Here is a 23979-nt window from a genome sequence, read left to right as displayed (position 1 = left end):
CATGTGTTTTCTACTCCGTAAAGTTAGACCTTGAACTTGTGTGAACCCCGGGGGAAAGTAATATATACTTGCCGTAGGTACACGAAACTCTATCAAACTGTAGGTGCATACAGCATGTATGAAGGGAACGAAAAATGTGCTCTTCTGCACTGCAAGCCAAATTAGAACAAGCAACAGAGGGGTTCCCAAAAGGAGCTTGCTGGGGTTGTGTGTGTTGTTCAAGCCAAATTAGAAGCAGGGCACTACGGATTTCTGCAAAAACAAAACTATTTATTGAGCCAATGTTTCGGCAGATACAACGGTCTTTCTCGAGTGTAGCTGCCAGCTATTGTATCTGCCGAAACGTCGGAACATTGGCTCAATAAATAGATTTGTTTTTGCAGAAATCCGTAGTGCCCTGCTTCTAATTTACCTCGCAGACTTTGGGGTACAGACGGGGATTCCCTGAACCAGGAGCACCGCTGATTAGATCGTTATATTTATTTTTGGTGTGCAGCAGATATCTGTTGTATTGTACTGTCATGCACTGCGCCATTTTGTAATCCCGCTTGCGTCAAGCATAAAATTGTTAGCCAGAGAGTTTAGTCGTCTCACGCCTGTTCGATTTTAATTATTTTTTTTTAACACGGAAAGAAGGATGAAATAAAATGAGACACAGAGAAGCAGAATTTGACACACCCTGTTATATGAGTGCACAACAAATAATCCCAAACTCATCCTATTGACATTCCCTAAATTGTAAGCTGACACAGCGGCACGAAAGTCGAGCGGATGCCAGTTAGGAAGAGGATATAATAATCATTGCACTCGCTTTGCTCCAAAGTTGCCTGGAAACATCGATGTTAACAAGTGGTGTTTTCGTAGGAAACAAAGTCCCCAAAACCCTAAGCAAAGATACATTAAGTTATACTACAACATATATTTAAGCTTCAAAGCAGCACTCCTGGTGACACTTTTTTTTGTTTTTAATACAGGTTTGAAGCAGGGGGTCTCCGGAGCGGAACCACGTTAATTTCAGCTCTGGAGACCTCCTGCTTCCTGAGATACTTACCTCGGAAGGGGATGCTGGTAGGAGCTCTGACGGGGCTAGGAGCTCTGACGGGGCTTGCTGGGGGCTAACATAATGGCGGCTTGCTGGCCAATGGGAAGCCGTAACATTATCCCTGGCAGTTTCCTATTGTTCGTGTGCCCGAGACATTTAAACTGAGTAGGAGGCACCGGCACACCCTCGGAGGTAAGTATCTCAGGAAACCGGGTGCCCCCAGAGCTGAATTCAACGCGTTCCGCTCTGGAGAACCCCTGCTTCAAACCTAGGGAAAAAAACTTATTTAGCATCCCCGGTGCATTCCAAATGAGTTCATCCTCAAAATGGAGTAACTTTTTGATCAATAACAAAAAGGTGCCGGAATTCCTTGTTGTTGTTGTTGCTGTTGTTGTTGTTGTTGTTATTATTATTTATTTATAACGTGTAAGTTCCCCTGAAAACATATTATCTGCAATGCTCGGAATGATGAGAGAGCGCGGAGAGAGATATCTGGGGATGTATTTGTTTTCTATACATGTCAATAGACCTGAGATACCTGGGGAATGAGCTCATTTGAAAGAAGAGTGTGCTCCCTCCCTCCCCCCCAACCCCCACCTTTAGTGACTACTAGTTAGTGTAAGGGGTTAACAGCCTTAATGAGTTAACAGTGCAGGATCACACAGGTTATTCCCCTCCCCATCATGTGATGCAAGATGACTATGCAGAAAGGGATAGCCACTCTTTTGTATGTCTTGTGACCAGTGATGTCACTATAGGGAGATATAAGTGTATATAGAGCTCCACCCAGTATTCTACAAACAGGCACAGCCATGTATATATCGACTTCCTTAGAGCAGAGCAAGGAGGGTTACAACAGTATTTTGGGAGTTCGATCAGTAAATGGGTACTTTACCAAAAATGATCTCTCTCTGTTCTCTCTCTCTCTCTCACTCTCCGTTCTCTCTCTCTCTCTCTCTCTCTCTCTCTCTCTCTCTCTCTCTCTCTCTCGCTCTGTTTTCTCTCTGTCTCTCTCTCTCTCTCTCTCTCCGTCTCTCTCTCTGTCTCTCTCTCTCTCCGTCTCTCTCTCTCTCTCCGTCTCTCTCTCCATCTCTCTCTCTCTCCGTCTCTCTCTCTCTTCGTCTCTCTCTCTCTCCGTCTCTCTCCTCCCCCTTGCCCCCCCTCCCGCCCTCCCAAATAAATAAACACCTCAGGGTCTAGAATTCCAGCATTACAACATTTTACAAAGTCTTGCAGCATCTTTGACTGATTTCCTGATTAATTTTAACCCTGTAAAGCTCGGCGGGAAAAGGCAAAATGAAGAAAAAACTTGTGTACATGGTTCAGAGAGTTTCAAACATCTCTAGTAAAGAGGATGTTTCTGATATTGCTAAATATGTAAAAGTTGCTAAATGTTTACTTTTTCCCCCCTCAGAGGATGAATGTCTAGTGGATTATATCCCATTGGGAACTCCAGATGATTCCCCTGTAACTCTCACATCAGACTCTGAAAGGATACAACAGGTAAGACAGTAACATGAATTAGTATCAGCAGTGTCCTTGTTTATTAGGCAGAACTTCTCCCTACATCCCCAGATCTTGAGTTTTCTGTATAAAACTAACAAGTCCAAAATGCCGCGGGCTAGGAATGCACAGTACCTCACCTGCTACTGCTTGATAACACAATCCATACACGTTCACATGTGTATATATATATGACTTTGTGAAATGCAGTTTGCAGAATAATCTTTTGTGCGCAGAACACAGTCTCCCCATGAAAACGGACAAACAGGATATGACGTTGCTGCCATGTCATATAGGGCTTCTGGAGTGGCAGAACCCATGAGGTGATAGCTACATCTAAAGGGCACACAAGGGGTTACATTTAACTGTTATCAATCAAAAACCTGTGCATTCGGCCAAGCAAAATCCTTTCTATGCAATGCATTGATGGTCCCCCTGGCAAACGTTTAATAAAACATAACTACTATACACCAAAAAGTATATAGCAGAATCATGATCCTGAGTTTTCAGTATATTTGAAGATACAGTAACTAGTATCTTACTAGGATAAATGACAGCAACACGTCTATCCTTCCCGAATCTCCCTTCTATAATCAAATGTATATACCACATAATTATTTCATTTCTTCTGGCTTTGTTGGCTCATTGGAATTTGTATAGATTCTTGTTTCTTGTTTTTTTTTTTTTAAATATATAGATCATAGAAAGATAGACAGTACTGTTGGCTAACTATATGTTGTGTTATATTCTTCTGATCTAGCCAGAAGAAAATGAGTGTCCACAGACGACTGCTGAACCACTACCTGGTACGTAATGTTTGCACGATATGTTTTGGAACTTGTATTGGCTTCAGTTCCTGTGACTAGCTAGAGAGGTACAGAGATACGAAATCACAGTAAAGGCAGCAGCCAAACGGTGATAGCCGTTTGCTGCCCTTCATGATGTTTCTGATTTTACTGCTGCGCTGATACTGGATGAATAATGAAACCTTTCCACCTTCATATTCTAATTACCTTGCTCTCACTGCTCAATCTACACTTCATCACAATTCCATGATTCATACTGTTAGCAAGCGGCTCTCCGAAGCACTGCAAACTTATTCACCCCCGGTACCTTATGTTTCCCTTATCCCTTCCTTATAGATTCTAAGCTCATTACCTACTGTACCAGTAAATGCTGATATTTTATCATTACTGTTTTCCGAATCCATGGTCCTGAGCTGCAGAAATATATTGGTTAGTTATGAATAAATAATAATAATAATAATCTTGTTTAGCCATTATCTTGTATTCATTAACACTGTTTGCAGCATCAATGTAGATTATAGGCTACAAATCTAATACAGGCAGAAAGCTAGTTACTGTACATTTCCAGGCTTTATTACACTGACGTCCAATCCTTTTTAAACAAGGCACCCCAGGAAGCATTTGTTTTGCCTGCGGAACTTCTGTTCTGTATTATTTGCACACTGTTTCGATCTGTCACTATTTCTAACTCCCTCATTCTGTTTATTTGTCACGCTATAGCAGGCATGGCCAACTCCAGTCCTCATGGGCCACCAATATGTCAGGTTTTAAAGGATATCTCTGCTTCAGCACAGGGGCTCAATCAGTAGCTCAGTTGGTGGCCCTTGGGGACTGGAGTTGGCTTCCCAGCTCTGTTTTCTTTGCCACTTTCTGTATCTCCCAGTGTATATGGCGCCTCCTGTCACTCTCAGCCCTCAGGTTGGAAAACGCAGCTTTCATGGAATAGGAAATCTGAGACAATTCAAATTAAAACCCACTCACATGTAAGATCCCTTCTAGCTTCCTTGAAAGCTGCTTCTTAAAATTCGGAATCACAGGGCACCAGGAATCTCTTTCCCAGGCTTTTTCTAAATTGATGCATTTGAAGGAGCGTTCACATGAACTCTGCTGTAATTTTCCCCCAGGGTGCATAGGACCTGCACAAAAAGCAGTGTCCAGACAAGCAATGTAATAGTCAGCACTCCCAAGGTCTTGATATACTATAAACGTGAGAGATTATTGTGGGATCAACTTTTCAGTCCCTCCTAAAAAAAAATGTTTTCATTCCCTGCTTTACTTGACCATCAACATCAAAAATGGTTCCAGAAGTAGCCAGAGAGAGCGACTGAAATAAGTTGCTACCGGCCTGAACAGCGGCTGTCTTGTTTAGTCAATATCTACGAAACTGGCTCCTAGTTGATTGTGGCTTCTTTAACAACTTCGCTGCCAGCGTGGCCTGAAACCCAGCATAGGTTACATTTTGTGTGTATTGCAAGTTTCAGGACAGGGAAAGTGGAGGTGCACACTGCAGCACCAGAGCAACTCTGGTAAAAAAAAAAAAACAAATTGCACCAGAGTTGTTGAAGAAAAAATCCTCTTCTAATGTAGCGCCAAAACATACTTGTCAAGTCTGACGCGTTCTAGTTAGGTGCGGCTTGCACATTCAATGTTCTCCACTGGGAGGGGAATATTTCCTGAACCATGAGTAGTTACGCCAGCATGGTCCTGCTCTGGGAGACCTCCAGTTTCATCTTGTTCTGGGAGACCTCCAGTTTCATCTTGCTCTGGGAGACCGCCAGTTTCATCTTGCTCTGGGAGACCTCCAGTTTCATCTTGCTCTGGGAGACCTCCAGTTTCATCTTGCTCTGGGAGACCTCCAGTTCATCTAAATGTGAAAACATGGATAGGGGATTGCAGCTTTAATGTAGTGGTTTAGGAATGACTTTCTTTTATTAATGTCGTATCAGCACCAACCACAAAATTCCCTTATTTGTATGATTAGATCTTTATAATTGTAATGTATATTTGATTGTAACGGTGGACATTTTTTACAATCAGTTTTTATATTGTTTTTAGATCTAACCAAGACCAACAACTCCTGCCAAGAAACAAGTGAGACCTGCTTCTTTCCACCAGCTATAAGTGATTTGCTGAATGATGAGGATCTGCTGTACACCCTCAAGATAAAGCTGGACCCCAGCCACCCCACTGTGAAAAATTGGAGAAACTTTGCCAGCAAATGGGGGATGAGTTATGATGAATTATGTTTCTTGGAGCAGAAACAACAAAGTCCCACCATTGGGTTTTTGCTAAGGAACAGTGAAAGGACTGTGGAGCAGCTAATTGACCTTTGCAAACTCTATAGAAGAGTTGATGTCCAGAAAGTGTTGTCAAAATGGGTAGATGTGGATTGGCCAATGAGGGTACATAGAAGCTTCGAGAGAAGCGTCTGACTTGAAACCTGTGTGGACTTTTGTTGCTTTGATATGAGTTTAGAGTAGTAACATGCTCCTAGCCATTGAAGTGAGTTTCTTCCACCCTTGTCTCACCTATGCAGCAGAATGTCATCTTTCATTATGTTGTACCATATCTATTGATGGGCTTGAGCCAAGCTCATACTGTATGTCTAACAACTAAACTCGGTATATAGAGTAGAAGAAACAACAGAATAATATTAAGGATGGAATCTTTGTGGCTGCGTGGCTTCCAGAGAATACATTTTTAAATTGTGTGACACTGCCAGTTAATTGCGTTTGAATATTTTTGCACAATTAAAATTACCATCTACTATTTGGTACTCCAAGGCACTGGAGATACATTCAAATGTCCATGGTTATACCTGGAAGAATGTCATTCTTAAAGATAGGGTGTCTTTCCCCACTTATTACGTTGTTCATCATTCTTTGAAACCACAAATTTGTGGTAGATGACCTTTTTAATAAACCAGCAAGGCAGTTCTTCGTGGATGGAAGAGTATACACGGCTTTTAAAACCGCACAGGTCTCTTCTTCATGTGTATCCTGTACCTGAAGAAGTAAACATGAAGGAGAGACCAGTAAGGATTGGAAATTGTATACACCATAGTATGTGGATAAAGAAATCTTTAATAAAAGCTACAACAAATTATGATTATACACCCCATATTTGAATCTCTGCTCTTCATCTTTGAAAACTGTTATTCTGGTCTATTTAAAAGAGGTAACAACAAAGAATCAATCAAAAATATTGCTTTACGTCCTGCTATGTACATTGTTATGAATAAACATTTTATATGAGCTCATTTATTATAATCCATTATCTGGGTATGAGTATTTTATACTGCCAGACACAAATTGGTGAATGCCAGCAAAGATGACAATGGAATAAACAAATCAATTGGGAGAGAGACCACAATCGTATAAAGGTACAAACAAGGAGGATTTAAGTTTCACAATAACTAAAATAGACACACTATGGAATAAAATTGTCTTTATCTTTGTTTCTATGTTATATACGGCATCATTTATGGTCCTTTCAAGGCTGAATATTACAGCACAGTGAGCAAGGATGGTATATGCCCATATTACAGTTCATAAGTTCAAGAAAAAATGAATGCACAAAACGTATGATGGGGTTGTAAGGTAGGGGGGCTCAACTCCGGTCCTTAAGACCCCCAACAGGTCAGATATTAAGGCTAGCCCAGCATCAGCACAGGTGCTCATTCGAAGCTGGGACATCCCTAAAAAATGACCTGTTGAGGTCTTGAGGACTGGAGTTGAACAACACTGTTGTAAGGATTAGAGCTATTTTTGCTAAGCAGTCTTCTGACACGGCACATTACAGAACTGGGAGGTGCACAGAAGACTGCTTAGTAAATATGCTCCATAGTGTGTATTAAATATGTCCACCAATATCCCCCTGCTTATGATTTTGTTTCTCCTCTAATTTGCAGACTAGCAGCAATCCAACGCATACGTAAATCTCATTTTGGTGAAAAGCCATCTTTTTCACAAATGTTAATCATTTGTAGAGGTGTTATTTATTTCTGTGTTTATCTAATTGTGTGCTTCCATTTAATTATCATAACCTGTAATCTTGTCAAAGACATATCTATGTTGCAGATCTTATCATTGATATGGATATGCTATTTCTAGGCAGCGAGGAGGAGACGTTGTTTGACACAATACCACACATTAGCTCTGTAGCTAGGGCATTGGATCAGGGGATAAGGAGAGAAGAAAGATGGGTGCATGAAAATGGGTCCTTGATACTCGTAAATCTATGTATATTATTAAAACATCTCATTCCTAATGAAACCCCACAAGAAAGTTACACGACAAAATCTAAAGTTTATATGACTTGCTTTCCACACAAGTACTGTATAGTCATCCTTTATAATAGAACCCAATAAAGCACCATTTATCTACAAGACAAAATCTAAAGTTTATATGACTTGCTTTCCACACAAGTACTGTATAGTCATCCTTTATAATAGAACCCAATAAAGCACCATTTATCTACAAGACAAAATCTAAAGTTTATATGACTTGCTTTCCACACAAGTACTGTATAGTCATCCTTTATAATAGAACCCAATAAAGCAACAGTCCATTACACAATAAGAAAAATATAAGAAAAAGAAAGAAACATCTTCATTAGATTTCTTAGAAGACCAGACACAGATCACTGCTATGGGTGTGTAGGAGGCAGTGGGTCTTGCTTGTGTGTTCATGTGAAATCCTACCTTGTACAAGGCTATCATAAGTCTCATCACTATCTGCCTGTATACACAAGGGTAACCGGAGCAATGGCAATAGAGTTGGATCTAACATTCAAAGGTTTCTCAAAGGGTTACACCAACACACTATGGGGTTATTAACTAAGGTCACCCAGTGGCAAAAACCTGTGCCAACCATATTTATCACAGTAGAAGAAAGTAATGGGATTTTCCCTTGGTGGCGCGAGTTTTGCCGCAGTTTTGCAACTGGGAGACAATGTTTTCATTATGGGAGACTGGAAGTTTGATATTCATCATATGAACGGGCCTTGAGTTGAGCAACCATTGCGCCTAGATAAAAAGCTAACCTTGCCTACACATCGTTTGTGCTGCTTTGCTCTCTTTTTAAAAAAATTTATTTTTAAGGTTATTGCTGCTCAGGTATTTTTATTTGGCTGTATCGTTTTTCAGGGAATTTATTTCAATTTTTCTTTTCCAATAAATCATTTGTTAAGTACGCCACCTTTTGGCTTATTTGTTCATAACATTTCTGGGCTCATTTGTATCAGATTGATCCTGATATCAATAGTTTGACTATTCATTTTGGAGGATTTGCAGGCACAAGTTCCCTGCACTAAAATTAATATAAGTCGGTCTTAAACACCCGAGTGCCAATATTGAAAAGGAAATGTCTCTGTGGTTAAGGTACTGCAATGGGAAATAATTAATATTATGGTAGGTTTTATCTTGTAATATTACCCTGTATAGGCCATAGAATATTTTGTTTATTGTATACCCTACTTTCTGGTGCAATCAACTCTCTATAGGGCTTTTCAATGAGAAAATATGGTTAGAGACCGATTTTTAGACCCATAATTCTCTTTTCGAAAAATGTACTGTACATAACTTTTAATTTCCACATGCTCAGTAATCATGGAAAGCTGGGAGCCAAATATACCATTCTGAGTATACTAAGCAGTACATACACAGAGGTCTGTTAAATCTGTGCTACTAATGTGATGTTACCTAAATAGGTCCGTTAGTGATCTTATTAACATAGGCTTAACGCTATGTGAAGTTATCACTGCCCTGTGTTAGACCGTGCCTAAAATGTTGTCCCTGGCGCCTGTGTTTTGCCACAGTGCTCTTGCGGCCCGAAACGTTTAGTGGTTGTTTTATTTTTTGTATTTTGAGGGCTTGAATAAAAAAAATTATTTTAATACTCCAGTGTTGTGGACAACCCCAATTTTGTTGGTGTATATATATATATACACAATGTCGTGTACCTTATCATGTGCAGAAATGCCAAGGGGGCTACTACTATAAGGTGAGACGGGACAGGGGTTAAACAAGAGAATTACTCTGCATCGTCACAGCATCACACGTGGAACAAGAGACTGTACTGTCGGTTAACATTTCTCTGACTCTGGCCATAAGATGAACGATCTCAAGGTGGCCATACTCAAAGGTAATCTCAGAACACCGGAAGAGAGACAGTTGCGTGAATATAAATTTATGAAACTATTTGGGACCCTCACCGGTGGCCTAAACCGAGACCGCAGCTTCATGAGCCACTACACAAGAGAACTCTCTTCCCACGAGTGCTAAGGCCCATGTCTATGAATACTGCGCTGCATGAATGCACACACACCTGCCTCTTACACATTCATATGTAAAATGTAATTATATCCCTTTATACCAATAGGGACACATAGTACCCACCCACATGAACAGAAATGCAACACCCTCTTACATTTCAACACCTACCAACACCATTATTATACACTCCCCCCCTACATACACCTTTTGTAAAGCGCTGTATACACACACACACACACACACACACACACACATACATGCTTACTCTAACATCACAAATATTCAGGGACCATTTAACACTTAAGTCATAAATCGCATACTGCACAGGGGGGTGGGGGGGGGGGGGGTTAGGCTTCACCCACGGAAATAATATTCCTAGATGTCCTGTTTGAAAGTAAATGTCTCGGCTTAATGAATTGTAACATCGCCCGAAGAAGAGATCACCATATCTCAAAAGCTCGCACAAATAAAAGCATTTTGTTAGCCACAGAACGGTATCGACTATTTGTTTTCGATTATTACGCTTGGCTAACACGGTACAGATACCTCTGCATCTATCTATCTATCTATCTATCTCTATCTATCTCTCTAGCTATGTATATATATATATATATATATATATATATATATATATATACACATTGTAATACTTGGTGCTCTATGGAATAAATAAACCCTCTGTATGATTTTCCATAACTTTTGTCAGTGCTGGTATTTAGTGTACATTTCACACACTTACACCACTTCCTGTATCTATCAGATTAGCTGGCACGGCAGCTTGCCCTTAAAGGCTGTTTTTCAGGAGAGTGCGGCCATTTTCGAACTTCTGTATAACAGATATAGCATCATTTATTGGCGCATGTGTCTCGCGGATTGCGCCTGCATCCCCGATCTTTTTTTGGCTGATCGCAGCTGACTCACGAGTGTGCGTCACGACTGGGGAAATTGATTTTTAGCGTTGGTTGCAATACTCCGCTGAAATTCTAGTAGGCGCTACTGTGCTAGTGTGTGTTCAAAATCTAAATGCAATGTACAGTAATCCATCCCTTACTCCCGTTCATTTGATACGATACGATATGATATCCCATATATTTAAATGTAACCCACCACTTATTCCCCTAAAAACTTCAGATGGCTAAAAAAGTATTTTAAAATAGGAAATATTTTTTTAATAGATTACAGTAAATGACTTTGTGAAAATACAATATTACACTAGTCTTCGCTCTTCTTCAAAATTTACAATCTTCTTCGGGTTGACTGGCTCTTGGACATTATCAGCTGTACAAGAGAATGTTGTATATTAATAATTGAGCAGAAATATAGTAGTGTAGTGCAGGGGTGCGCAAACTTTCCCCCCTGCATGCTGGTCCCCCCTGCTCGCTCCCCCCTTACCTTGGCTCTGACATCAAATTACACCTCGGGGTCATGTAACGTCACATTGCCATGGTAAAGTGACATCACGTGACCCCACGTTGCCATTTGATGCTGCGTTGCTTCGTTGGAACCCAAGATAAGTGGGTTACAGAGGCCCCCCAGTTTGCGCACCCCTGGTGTAGTGCATGAATTATATTGTGTGGTATGAGTGTTTCTATGGGATCTGGTTGAAACACATATGCGTGCCATTGAATTCCTGCACATGCGTGTTTCTATTGAACCTGGTTGAAATGCATATGCATCATTGAATTTCTGCGCATGCGTGTTTCCATTGAACCTGGTTGAAATGCATATGCATCATTGAATTTCTGCGCAGTATTGGTATTAGGGGTATTAACAACAAAAATAGATGCATGAATGACAACATTACCTGACACTATCGCTGCATGTGTTTCCTGCATGAACACGGTGTTGATGCTCATCAGCCCGCCAAACCTGCAAAACATGAATGAAAATAAGAATTAAACAACGACTACAATAGGAATTTAAGACTTTTTAAAATACTACAATAATACAATCTTCGTCAACCACCAACCGACATTTTATCGCTGTGTCTTTTACACGTTCAAATGTTAAATAATTGTGAGAATTTTATTTAGAGAAGAAAGTACTGTAGATCCATGAATTACACAGTCACACAGTACTGTGCATTGAAAGGGATCCCCAGGGGGAGGGAGAGAACAAAGCCGCTCATTCAGTGCACAACTACTGAAGAAACTGACACAGTTGTGGTTAGTTTGGTAAGTCGTTTAAGAGACTGTCTCAGCAAGCATGGGGAAAGCAGCATGTGCTGTGTGATAGGATCGGTGTGAGGGAAGGCCGTGTTGCTGCATGATAAAATGTGTCACCTAATATATAACTTTTAATGCATAAACTATAAAATAATATATCGCCAAAAGTGATTGCCAGTAGTATTTAATAATATATATTATAGAATATATAGTATATAAGTAGTATTTAATAATATATATTATAGAATATATAGTATATAAGTAGTATTTAATAATATATATTATAGTATATATAGTATATAAGTAGTATTTAATAATATATATTATAGTATATATAGTATATAAGTAGTATTTAATAACAATTTGAGAGCAAACATATAAAACGTAAAAATGAACCCTTATGGCCAGCGCCGCTTGCGCATGCCCAGAAGCGGCAAACGACGATTGCTCATGCGCAGGGCAGCAAGCCGGCATACCGCCCCGGGGCCCGGGCCTATCAGGCCTCATGGGAAATCTGCCAGTAGTCTATGCCTTTGTGGTGCCGCAGGTGTGCTTTGGAAAGCGGACACAGTTAACTGCCCTGGGATGACACTTTCCTACAGGTCTCTCTCTCCATCGGGGGGGGGGGGGGGGCTCGTAGCCAAAATGTCCTCCTTGTCTATGATGTTCTGTGACATAGCATGGAGACACGGGATGGAGAGGGTGCCTCCAGATGTCTTGCTCTCTCCTATTGCTCTAGACCTAAAATAGAATAGAGACCCATGATGTCCCATCCTTTCCATTCTCTCCAAAATCTGGTCCAACTTGGCTTTCACTCTGTCACTGTATGGCTGCGTTGGGACAAGTTTCTAAATGTACCTCAAAGTGTCAACATGCGTCTGACTGAGGTGGATCCGGGGCAAGGTGAGCTGGGACCAGGTTGGACTGTGCTGGGTCCGGTGTGAGGTGAGACGGTACTGAGTTGGATTGTGCTGGATCATAGACTTCTTCACATCATGCTGTTGAGGTCCATTGCATCATGGAGCAAGAGTTGGTGCCGCTGTTGGACGAGGAGAGTGAATGTTCATCCCGGCAAAGGTAAGACATTGAGCGGATTTTTTTTTAATTGTGTATTTTTTTTAGGATGCCCATTGACTGGCAATGTGTTTATCTATGCCCCTTTCAGGGTATAGATAACCTCATTGACTATCAATGCGTTTTTTGGCAAATGTTTGGTTTTAAGGAAAAGGAATTTTTTTTTGTTTTTTTTTTGATAATTTTAGATTGCCCATTCATTGCCATTTTGGGCATGGTTTACCACTAAGTCAATCAATGTGTTTATTGGCAAATGTTTGTTTTTATTTTAATGTAATGTATATTATTTTGTGGTTCATATTATGGGCATGGTTTACCACTGTGACAACCAATGGGTTTATTGGCAAAGTATTGTTTTTATTTAAATGTATTATATATAATCATGCAGCCACACTGCCTTCCCTTATACCTGTCCTAACTGATCACACAGCACATGCTGCTTTTCCCATGCTTGCTGAGACAGTCTCTTAAACAGCTTACCAACATAGCCACAACTGGGTCAGTTTCCTCAGTAGTTGTGGTAGTAAAAAGATATGTCCGTGCTGCCCAGTTTTTGATCCAGGAAGGGTAAGGCCGCTCTTACAGTGCCGACGATGCGACGTCGCCCAAAAACAAATGCATTGTCGCCGCCGCGTGTGCTTATAGTAAGCGCGACGGCGACAAAGCAACAGGGCGACGTGGCAACGTCTCATGTGACAGCCCCTGAACCAATCAATGGCCTGGTCGCCCGCGACGCTACCGCAAAGCGAAATACAACTTTTGCTAGCCGCGACAGGTGATGTCACGCAACGCTGTCCTGGAACTAGATTCCATATTCCTTTGTCCTTCCTTTAGTTATGGGATCCATTTCTCCCTTGCTTAATTGCCTGTCAGTTTCCCCTGTCCCAGCAGCAACGCTGCATGTAAAATGCAACATTATTGCTACATGTTGTAGTCCCCTCAGACATTCTGTGAGTTGCCATAGCAGCCCCAGCCTTTCTCTCCAGAATGGGCTAGTCTGCCCTCTCTTCTGTTTGTTTTAAGATAGTCTGTCCCAAGGCTATTTCCTTACCCACACTGCTCCTCACTTCCTTTTCTACCCTAGATCACAGTGAGTACAGTCCTGTCTGCCACTGGTAAGGCCTTTCTCTCTTACCATAGTCTAACCCCATAGAAGCATCCCACATAGAGAAGCACTCTCTGCCTACACTACACCTACAAGTTCCCGTGTTTTCTACTCCTGCAATAAAGTTAAGAAAGACATTAAGGACTTGTCATGCTTTGGAAGAGGGAAGACATGAGTTAAAGCTAACTGAAGCTATTCATACCTCAACACGTGACCCTAGCTTCAGGATAGACACGGTCACAGGCACTATAAGCACGGTCTCAGAGACAGAGTGAGTCTTAGAGCTGTAATCCTGCGAGCTGGGATCAGCTAATTTCTCAGTAATGACCATCCACCTCCAGGTTCGTGAGTCCCATATGTTTACAGTCAAGCGCGTCTCACTTCCAATTCTTCCGATCTTGAACTTGCAAATAGCGGCTTCACAGGACAACAAAAAATACTCTATACCACATCGCGTTTCACACACTCATGTGGTTCGTAAGGCGGTAGTTTGTTTCACCCATATCCGTATAGACAGTGTTCGACAAACCTATACATTTGCTCGCCCCGGGCGAGTGGATTTAACCCCCGGGCGAGTAAATATTGGCCCAAGCAGCACACGTTTGGTACTAGGTGGCGAGTAGATTTTTTTGTGTGGCGAGTAGATTTTTTGGTGATTTGTCAACCACTGCGTATAGATATACTTTCTGCTTCAGCAGAACTCAATTCGCCTAAATTGGGCATAAAATGTAATTTAAAGGAATACCCACTTCTCATAATTCTGGGCACTCTGCAAGTACAGAAGCCACAGTAGTGATTATACAAGGGGTTACAGTATAAGTGTAATACAAAATATGTTAAAAACCGAAATGGTATATAATATATATAGAGATTAATATTACAATTATATTGATCAATCGGATATGGGTTATAGCATCTATTTAGGAGTATATATAATTCATTAATAACAATAAAATTAGGGTTAATAAATATATTAATCCTAATAAATCCAATACATAGTATGATAAATTACACACTAATTCCAAAATGAAGGGGGGGTGGGGGACAGGGAAAAAAGGAGGGGAGGGGGGAAAAGGGGGGGAAGGAGGGGGGAGTGAATAGGGGAAAGGAATGAAGGGCGGAAGAGGGGAGGGGGGAACAGGGTAAGAAGGGGGATGGGAAGGGAGAGAGAGAAAGAAAATATCATTGGAAATGGGAAACGAATGAGAAAATACAAAGAACACACGGCAGTGTAGGAATAGATTAATTGAATACAACCGCTATGGTAATGAAGGGGTTAACTCCCCTGCGACCCAGCCAGTAGGCCTAATAACCCACCCTGGGCCAAGTAGCCCCTTCACCCAATCCCTCTACCCCCAATAAACATTACAATACCTACTACTCACCAATACACAACCCACCCACCCCCTGTACCGGCACATAAAAGCATTTTTAATTTTTTCATGCACAGGATTGATACCAGAGGCCGGTGGTGTAACGCTTGCGCTCACCACGAACAAGACGGGACCCCGGTACTAAGGTGGGAAAGTATAGAACTGTGCACCCACAGCAGTGGAGGCACGCCTGGAGGGTGGATAGTCAAGATCGCCGGGTCTGGGTTGGAGAGAGTGGGTTAGTCGTGATGCTTGCCAAGGTCGTGGGTAGGTGCCAGGAGGATAGTCAGAGTCCGAAGTGCGTGGTCAAGGGTTGGAGCCAGGAGAGCAGTAGATAGTCCGTTTGCCGTGGTCAGTAATGGAGAAGGTCGCATGGTCTGAGGCAATCCGGGGTCGATAATCCAGAGCAGGGTCCAAAGTCTAGACGGGTCAGTACACAGGGAGGCAAGCGGAAACAAGATAATTAAAGCAGAAGGCGCAAGGCAGAGACAGAGTCGTGGGAACACAAGGCTACCAATAACTATGCTCAGCCAAAGAGGAAGTGACAGAGCTGAGCATATATGGAGATAGGAGTCCAATGAGAGAAGGGGGTTGAGCAGAGGAGCGGCCTCTGCGGAGGCAGAGATAGGCTTTGAGAAGCAGGAGACATTTGAGGCCGATATTAGAGTTGACGTGCAGCTGGAGAGCGGTGCATGCGCGTCACGTGTGCACGCCGTGTGGGGCGGCCGCATGGCACAAGCGGAGGAGCGGAGCCAAGCTCCGTAGGAACTGTGAAAGCCCTGCATGGGCGCGTGCTCTGTAAGGTCCGCGGGTGGCTGTGCAGCAGGAGGCAAGGGGGACACGCTCTCTGAACAATTGCAGCGGATGCTGTGCAGCAGGAGGTAAGGAGGGAACACGCCACAAGGGACGTGTTCCCTGATTCCTTTCAGGTGGGGGTTCTCAAGTGGTCCCCACAGGTGTCCATTGGCCTCCAGGTGGTCCCAGAGGGTGTCTGGGGGTCCCCAGGTGGTCCCACGTGTGTCTGGGGGTCGTTGGGTGGTTCTTGCGGGTGTCCGTGGACCTCCAGGTGGTCACCGTGGGTGTCTGGGGGTCCCCGCTGGCCTGCGGTACCAATCCTGTGCCAAAAAAATAAAAAGTGCAATACGTGGATATAAATACACCCCTTCCCCATGCATACAGTACAGTAATGGACAAAATTACTATTATCCACATATGGATAATAGTGCATTTGCCCATTTAAAATAAAACATAAATCAACAGCATAAAGTAAATTAAATTGGCACTTACCCCTGCCAGGATGAGTGCTGTCCTCATCCTCATCACCGTCCTTGTCCTCCGTGAGCATCAGCATCAACAGCACAATAAAAAAATACAATCTAATGGCCCCTAACCCCTCAATCACCATAACAGTTAGTTACCACTATAATAATTAAGGGGTTTACCCACTCTCCCCCGCTGCCCACCCTACTCGGGGACACCACCCCCCACTACCCATTGATTGGTACAGTGTTAAAGCATGCCCATATAATATGGGCATGCTTTAACACTATAGCAATAAATGGGAAAGCTAAAAAAAAAAATCAGGCCCAAAATAAAACAGTATTACATAGAAAAAAATCCACATTAGAAATGCCCCAAAAAATTGATTGGAACAGTGGCAAACCCATGCCCTGTGGGCATGAGCTGCCACCATGCCAGGCAATATACAACCTGTCAATCACCAAAACAAGCCTCAAATTAAAAACACATTCAATTTAATTTAAAAAATGCCCAAACAACAATTGATTGGCACAGTGGCACACCCATGAGCTGCCACCATGTCAGGCAATATACAATCTGTCAATCACCAAAACAAGCCTCAAATTAAAAACACATTCAATTTTTATCTTAAAAATGCCAAAAAAACTATTGATTGGCACGGTGGCACACCCAAGTGAAGCTTATGAGTGTGTGAAACACGTTGTGGTATAGAGTATTTTCTGTTGTCCTGTGAAGCTGCTATTTGCAAGTTCGGACGAATAGGAAGTGAGACGCGCTTGACTGTAAACATACAGGACGCACGAACCCGGAAGTGGACGGTCATTACTGAGAATTAGCTGTTCCCAGCGCGTAGGATTTGCAGCTCTAAGACTCACTCTGTCTCTTACCCTTCCTGGATCAAGAACTGGGCAGCACAGACATATCTTTTTACTATCTGCTGAATTGCTGACGCTATATATGTAAGTCTACATTTACTTACTTTTGTAATGGTGAATACAATTTACCATCACCTTTGGTGCGCTCTGTGTTTTTCTTTTCTACGATTATTCCACCCGTGGAACTGGTCTTCGGTGGATGATTGTGGAGGTGAGGAGAATCTCAACACACAGTAGCTTCAAGAAGGAGAAGTTGCATCTGAACTTTTAGAAAGCACGAGCGTGGATCAGAACTCTTTTGCTGCCATATTGCGAGCATGGTTTACCACTGTGATACTCAATGGGTAGAGGGTGTAAGGGGTAGTTTTCCTGTGGTGAGTAGTTAGGCCTCCCAGGTGGGTAGCAGGAGGTTTAGCAGGAGGGACTTAATAACTGAGAAGTTGATTAAGGGGTTACAGATCAGTAGTTATTTTTTATAATTTTACTGCAGTGCCCAGTGAAGATGAGGAAGATGAGGATGACAGGGATTGCGTTTCTCCTTGCAGAAGTATATTTATTTACTGTATGGTGGCTGGGTAATATTTTGGTAATGTTTTATTTTTTAGAGGGCAAATGCACTATTATACAGATCTGGATGGTTGGGATTTTGCCCATTACTGTATGTGTTGGGGTGGGTATATCCGCCATGTTTAAATGTCCAGGTCACGTGACCGGCATATTTGAGTGACCGAAACCAATCTGTGTGAGGCAGAGCAGCCCTTATGGGGGCGCCTGCGCCATTTTGGGGCCTCTGCATCTTCTTATTCATGGTCTGGTTAAAACTTTTCACTTCATCCTCTGTAACATCGCCACGATGCCGCCTTTCCTCTTTCATTCTCCTGAAAAACTCTAATGCATGCCCTCATCCTCTCCAAGTAACTTACTACTAAAAGGTCTTCTTTTGCAATCTAACCAAAATTCTGCAGCTAGAATCGTTTTACTTTGCCTGCTCATCTCATTCTTAAACCCCTCGCTTGGCTTCTGATTAAATTCCAGATTCCCTACAATGTTTTCCTCCTTCTTCTCTTCAATGTTCTCCCCTCATCCGCTCCTCCCTCTATATCAGCTTTGATTTCCTGCTACAGTAGGTGCTCTGCTTATAACTCTGTCATTTCCACCCCTTCCATCTTTACTGCTCACTCTCACCATAAACCTTTTTTTACCCCACTGCTCCTTGGAACAGCCTAACACTCAGCATAGAGCTGGCATCTTCTCTCCCCACCTTTAAATCAAACCTAAAAACACCCCTTCTGAATAAAGCAATGGACTCACCACTACACATGAGGCGACCCACAGTCGGCCAGAACAGTGCTGCTCATCTGATCCTTAAAGCCCTCTCCTGGCTTCCTAGACCTACAACGTTCTCCTTCTTACCACTGCCCCTCACATGTGGAAGACACTCACACTCAGTAAACACCAAGCACCTTCTCTCCCCACCTTTAAGTCACACCTAAAGATTTGAGTGCCCCAAGTAGCTACTATTTAGCTACTATGTCATGGCTTCTGACACCATGGGTGCCCCATGAAGTATTAGCTACATCCCCAGAGAAATACTCGTTCTCTTAGGCGAGATCGCATTATCTGCAATGATGGCGGATGGAAAAGGGATGACTCCTCCCCTTTTGTTCCATCATCGGTAACGGGCGGTCATGGGATGGCGAGTGCCAGAGGGGTCCCGGCACTTCTGCCCCGCGGCCCCTCCGACACACAAAGGGTGCTTGATTTGATGTTTGCAGCACTTATTGTTTTATAATTCAATGAACAGTCTCTATTGTACAGCACTGTGTAGATTGGTCGCGTTATATAAATAAAAAATATACATACTGTACATACAAACATCACATTTAGAGGCTCGCTCTATTATAATAATTTGCTCTTGTATAGCGCTGCTAGTTTTACATAGTGCTTTACAGAGTCATTTTGCAGGCACAGGTCCCTGCCCGTGGAGCTTACAATCTATCTGTTTTGTGCCTGAGGCACAGGGAGATAAAGGTGACTTGCCCAAGGTCACAACAAGCTGACGCCAGGAATTGAACCAGGTTCCCCTACTTCAAACTCAGTGCCAGTCAGTGTCTTTACCCGCTGAGCCGCTCCTTCTTCCACTGAGCCCTTTAACAAGTTGTTTCCCTGTGCATTACACTGATTCCATTAAAGGATGCCTTGTGACGGCTGCAACGTATCTGGGCAAGATTCTACAGTCAATTTGTGTGCCAACTGCCTGCAAAGGTCACGTACTTGGGATTGAATGAGGTGGAATGTTAGGTTTTGCTGCTACATATGGCATACTCCTCTTAATAGGTATCACCTAACGTGTGGGTAGCAGTATAAGTATACTTACATTGTGTTTGCAAATGTTCTGCAATTTATACTACCTTAAGTTAAGGTTACCTGTGGTTTTATTTACCAGCTCCCCACAAGGCTGTCGGGGACATCTCTTTATTACTTCACCATCTGATACTGGGGAAGAACTCAGGAACCACCGTTGGAGAGTAACCCAGTCATTACAAAGGGACATCAGGCCCAGCAATCCCTCCGCAGGGGCGGCCCGGACTAAAGTTATTTTCAAAGCCCCGCTTTTTACAGGAGTAAAACTGGGTTACTGTTATGAATTCAGCATTACCATTGATGTGATGTTAACTCAGATTAACTTTATGTATATCTTTATTTATATAGCACAGTGTACTCGGCGCCTCATAACAAACGCAATACAGTAGAGGGAATTATAATACAATAAGTGCGAATACCTAAGTCAGACAATCGCAAAGGAAATCCCTGCCCCGGAGAGCTTACAATCTAAGTGGTATGTTGGGAGACTTACTGCACCGACACACTTTATTCGAGCAAATACCCAGTATGTACCTGGCAGATACCTGGAATGCGCCGCTCCTCACCTCTGACAAGCCCCGTTGCGTTTGCCTTCCCAGCCTGGGTTCATGCCTGGATGACGGGCGGCTGATCTGTTAAATGATAATGATTAGGATTTAATAGGCTGCAATGCTTCGCGTGTCTACCAGATGGCATAAATTCATGAATTGTAATGCAGTATATATATATATATATACTGTGCAGTATTGCAGCCAGCGGGAATAAAATGCTTCAATCCCTGCCTGGAAAATACCTCAATGCACTCGGGCAGAAAACAGTCACAAACCTCAATACACCCGGGTATACCCGAATTCGTGGGACTAGCCGAGCTCGAATAAAGTGTGTCGCCAGTGTATAGACAGCAGGTGAGGGAATATGTGCAGAAGATGGCAGTGCTTGGCCTCAACAATTGGTTGGAGCGACTGTGGGTGTGGGACAGTAGACATGAGTTTAGGCCACTGATTTCCAACCTTTTTTTGGTTAAGAAACTATAATTATATTAAGAAATTCTGCGGAACCCCAACCCTCTCTCCCTGTTGTTAGTCCCACCAACCCCTCCCCACCCTCCGCCCCCTTTTTTTCTCACAACACCACACACCCCTGTATTTATCGCACCCTCCCTCTCCTTGTTTTTATTCACAACATCCTCATCAGTGCCCAGTTGGTGGTGCAGGAAGGCCCACCAAGGCAGCAGAAACAGAACGTTTGGTGCCATTTCTGGCAAGGCCTAACTTGCGGGTCCTCTCCACTGCCTGATAGGTCTCTGACAAGCAAATTGCATGGAACCCTGGTCTAGGCTATTGAAGTGCTTCATTTAAGAGGTGCGTTTTGAGGTTTGACTTAAAGGTGGGGAGAGAGGGTGCTTGGTGTATACTGAGTGTGAGGGAGTTCCACAGGTAAGGGACAGAGAGGGAAAAAGATTTCGGGAGAGAGAGCAGTAGAGGTCAAAGGGTTGGAAAAAGGAGACAGTTATGGGACGAGCATAAGAGACATGCAGGGGCATAACGAGAGATCAAAGCAGATATGTAGGGAGGAGCAGATGTGTGCAGAGCCTTGAAGGTAAGGAGGAGAACTTTGCAGGTGATCCGAAACTTGATAGAAAGCCATTTATGTTAAATAGACAGTTAATCTGACCTAACTCTATGCACTGTGATTGGCCAAACCCTCAATTAGCAGCTTTGGATAATATAGAATTAGCCCCAATGTCATCACAAGATCTTAATCAAGTCCTTGTTTTTCTTTATATAAAGCCCAATGCTTTTGCTGCTCCACATTTCAGTGGAAAATAGCGTTGGTGAATTAGGACTGAACAACAATCTTATGATGATTTGGGGTTAAATTAGCAATAATGTTATGTTTTTAAAAAAAAAAAGGTATACAGGGATATGCTAATTTATATTGTAACATAGGCCGATCCGGATCCAGCTATGCTATTGCCATTTACTCTAGTAGGAATGGAAATCTTTTCCTGTAAAATATGCTGTAATTACCAATAGAGTTTTTCATTTGCCTTCCGCTGGACCAATACAAATATAGTTACAGTATCTTTCACAGCTAAAATCTATCAAAAAGTTGCATTTTATGGGTCTATGTATTTTTTTAACCTCAACTATTATGTCACTATGTATCAAGCATTATGTTGCAGTAGAACTGACACTAATAAAGGTATATTAGCATCAATGTACTATTGTATTGTATTGTATGTCTTTATTTATATAGCGCCATTAGTGTACATAGCGCTTCACAGTAGTAATACACGTGGTAATCAAATAAATAACAGATAATATAAATAACAGATCATGGGAATAAGTGCTTTAGACATAAAAGTAACATTAAGGAAGAGGAGTCCCTGCCCCGAGGAGCTTACAGTCTAATTGGTAGGTAGGGAGAACGTACAGAGACAGTAGGAGGGAGTTCTGGTAAGTGCGTCTGCAGGGGGCCAAGCATTATGTATCGTGTTTAGAATATCCACAGTGCTATTCATATGCTTCTTTAAGCAAGTGTGTCTTAAGGTGGGTCTTAAAGGTGGATAGAGAGGGTGCTAGTCGGGTACTGAGGGGAAGAGCATTCCAGAGGTGTGGGGCAGTCAGTGAAAAAGGTTTAAGGCGGGAGAGGGCTTTAGATACAAAGGGGGTAGAAAGAAGACATCCTTGAGAAGAACGCAAGAGTCTGGATGGTGCATACCGAGAAATTAGGGATGAGATGTAAGGAGGGGCAGAAGAATGTAAAGCTTTAAAAGTGAGGAGAAGAATGGAGTGTGAGATGCGGGATTTGATCGGAAGCCAGGAGAGGGATTTCATGAGGGGAGATGCTGAGACAGATCTAGGAAAGAGTAGAGTGATTCTGGCAGCACTATGACAAACTATTGTTCCCCTATATTGTCCTGTTCACGTCAGCTTGTGGTTTGAAGATGATTATAGGGAAATGGCATTAGGCATATATAGAACTAGGTCATATACAAGCAAAGCAATTGCATAGTGCCTCAGCAGTGTTAAAGTACCTCCCCTGCTCATTCGGATGGCAGATTTAATCCATTCAAATTTAAGGTTAACAACAAAATTCTCTGCAATATATAATAGTATACTCAGCAATTTGGCCTCAATGCATAGGTCATTTTTGCGGTACCTTTTGGCAGCAATGTAAATAGATGTTTGACCAAAACCCTCAGAACTCTCCCATCTGGTTCTGTGGACTAAGAGAGTTATGAGGTATAAAGAGGTGCCATGATGCAGTGGGACCATCTAACACAAGGTGAGATTTTAGGAATACAATATTTCACTTGGGATTAGCAAAAATGATTGGGTTTATACTAGTAACTGGCAATGTGGCAGGTGGATGACAATTCTGAGGTGGACATGGTCCAATCTGGTAAACAGATGTGCACCAAATGTACACATCTTGATTAACCCCTTAAGCACAGAAGGGGTTAAAATGTGTATTAGATTCGATGCCTCATGCATAAATAAATAAATGAATACATAAATAAAAAGTTAAGAAAATAATAGTTAGATGTGTATGTGTATATGCACAATTTCAAAAGCCTTGTTAGATGGAGATGTGCAGATATGGTTTGCATTTACTGGAATATAATTGGCTTTCAGAAGTATTATAGCATATTACAGTATTCTCTGTGTCTGAATTAGATGGGCATTGAGTTCACTTCTGACTCGGTTTATGGCTTGGTGTTGTTACCATGCACCTCACCTCTGGAACAATCTACCTGAAACTATCGAAGCCACCACCAGGCTAAATTCTTCCCAGACTTCAACTGTCTCACATTTTAATCTGGTCTGTAACTGTTACATACGCCCAAAACATATATTATCTCGAACTGTCCATGAAATGTCTTTAAATATAATGTATAACCTCTGTAAATTTAATGTAACCTAACCATGTATTGTTATCATAACTTTGTGCCCAGGATATACTTGAAAACGAGAGGTAACTCTCAATGTGTTACTTCCTGGTAAAATATTTTAGAAATAAATAGTTAGTACACAAAGACACTTATCTCCAGTAGATGGCGGAGTTGCAATTCTCTCTTTTAAAAAAACATTTCAGATCCAGGACAAATCTGCAGAAGTTGTATCATATCGCA

At 42.2% G+C, this 23979-nt stretch overlaps 1 protein-coding gene across 5 annotated transcripts in view; it reads left to right on the top strand.

Moving 5' to 3' along the window:
- Positions 1-9251, top strand: part of EDARADD (EDAR associated via death domain) — a 61945-nt gene extending 52694 nt beyond the window's left edge. For 4 of the 5 annotated variants that reach the window (XM_075596446.1, XM_075596447.1, XM_075596449.1 and 1 more), the window contains 3 exons: positions 2457-2545; positions 3306-3351; positions 5407-9251. In XM_075596446.1, the coding sequence (XP_075452561.1) occupies positions 2457-2545; positions 3306-3351; positions 5407-5783 (512 nt within the window). In that variant the 3' untranslated portion in view covers positions 5784-9251. Of the gene's footprint in view, positions 1-1772; positions 1929-2456; positions 2546-3305; positions 3352-5406 lie in introns of those variants that run through there. The other variant, XM_075596450.1, reaches the window with a different exon arrangement.
- Positions 9252-23979: the final 14728 nt, after the last annotated feature.

The sequence above is a fragment of the Ascaphus truei genome, chromosome 4, assembly GCF_040206685.1.
Source record: "Ascaphus truei isolate aAscTru1 chromosome 4, aAscTru1.hap1, whole genome shotgun sequence".
Lineage (NCBI taxonomy): Eukaryota > Metazoa > Chordata > Amphibia > Anura > Ascaphidae > Ascaphus > Ascaphus truei.
This window is presented reverse-complemented; position numbering and strand designations above follow the sequence as displayed.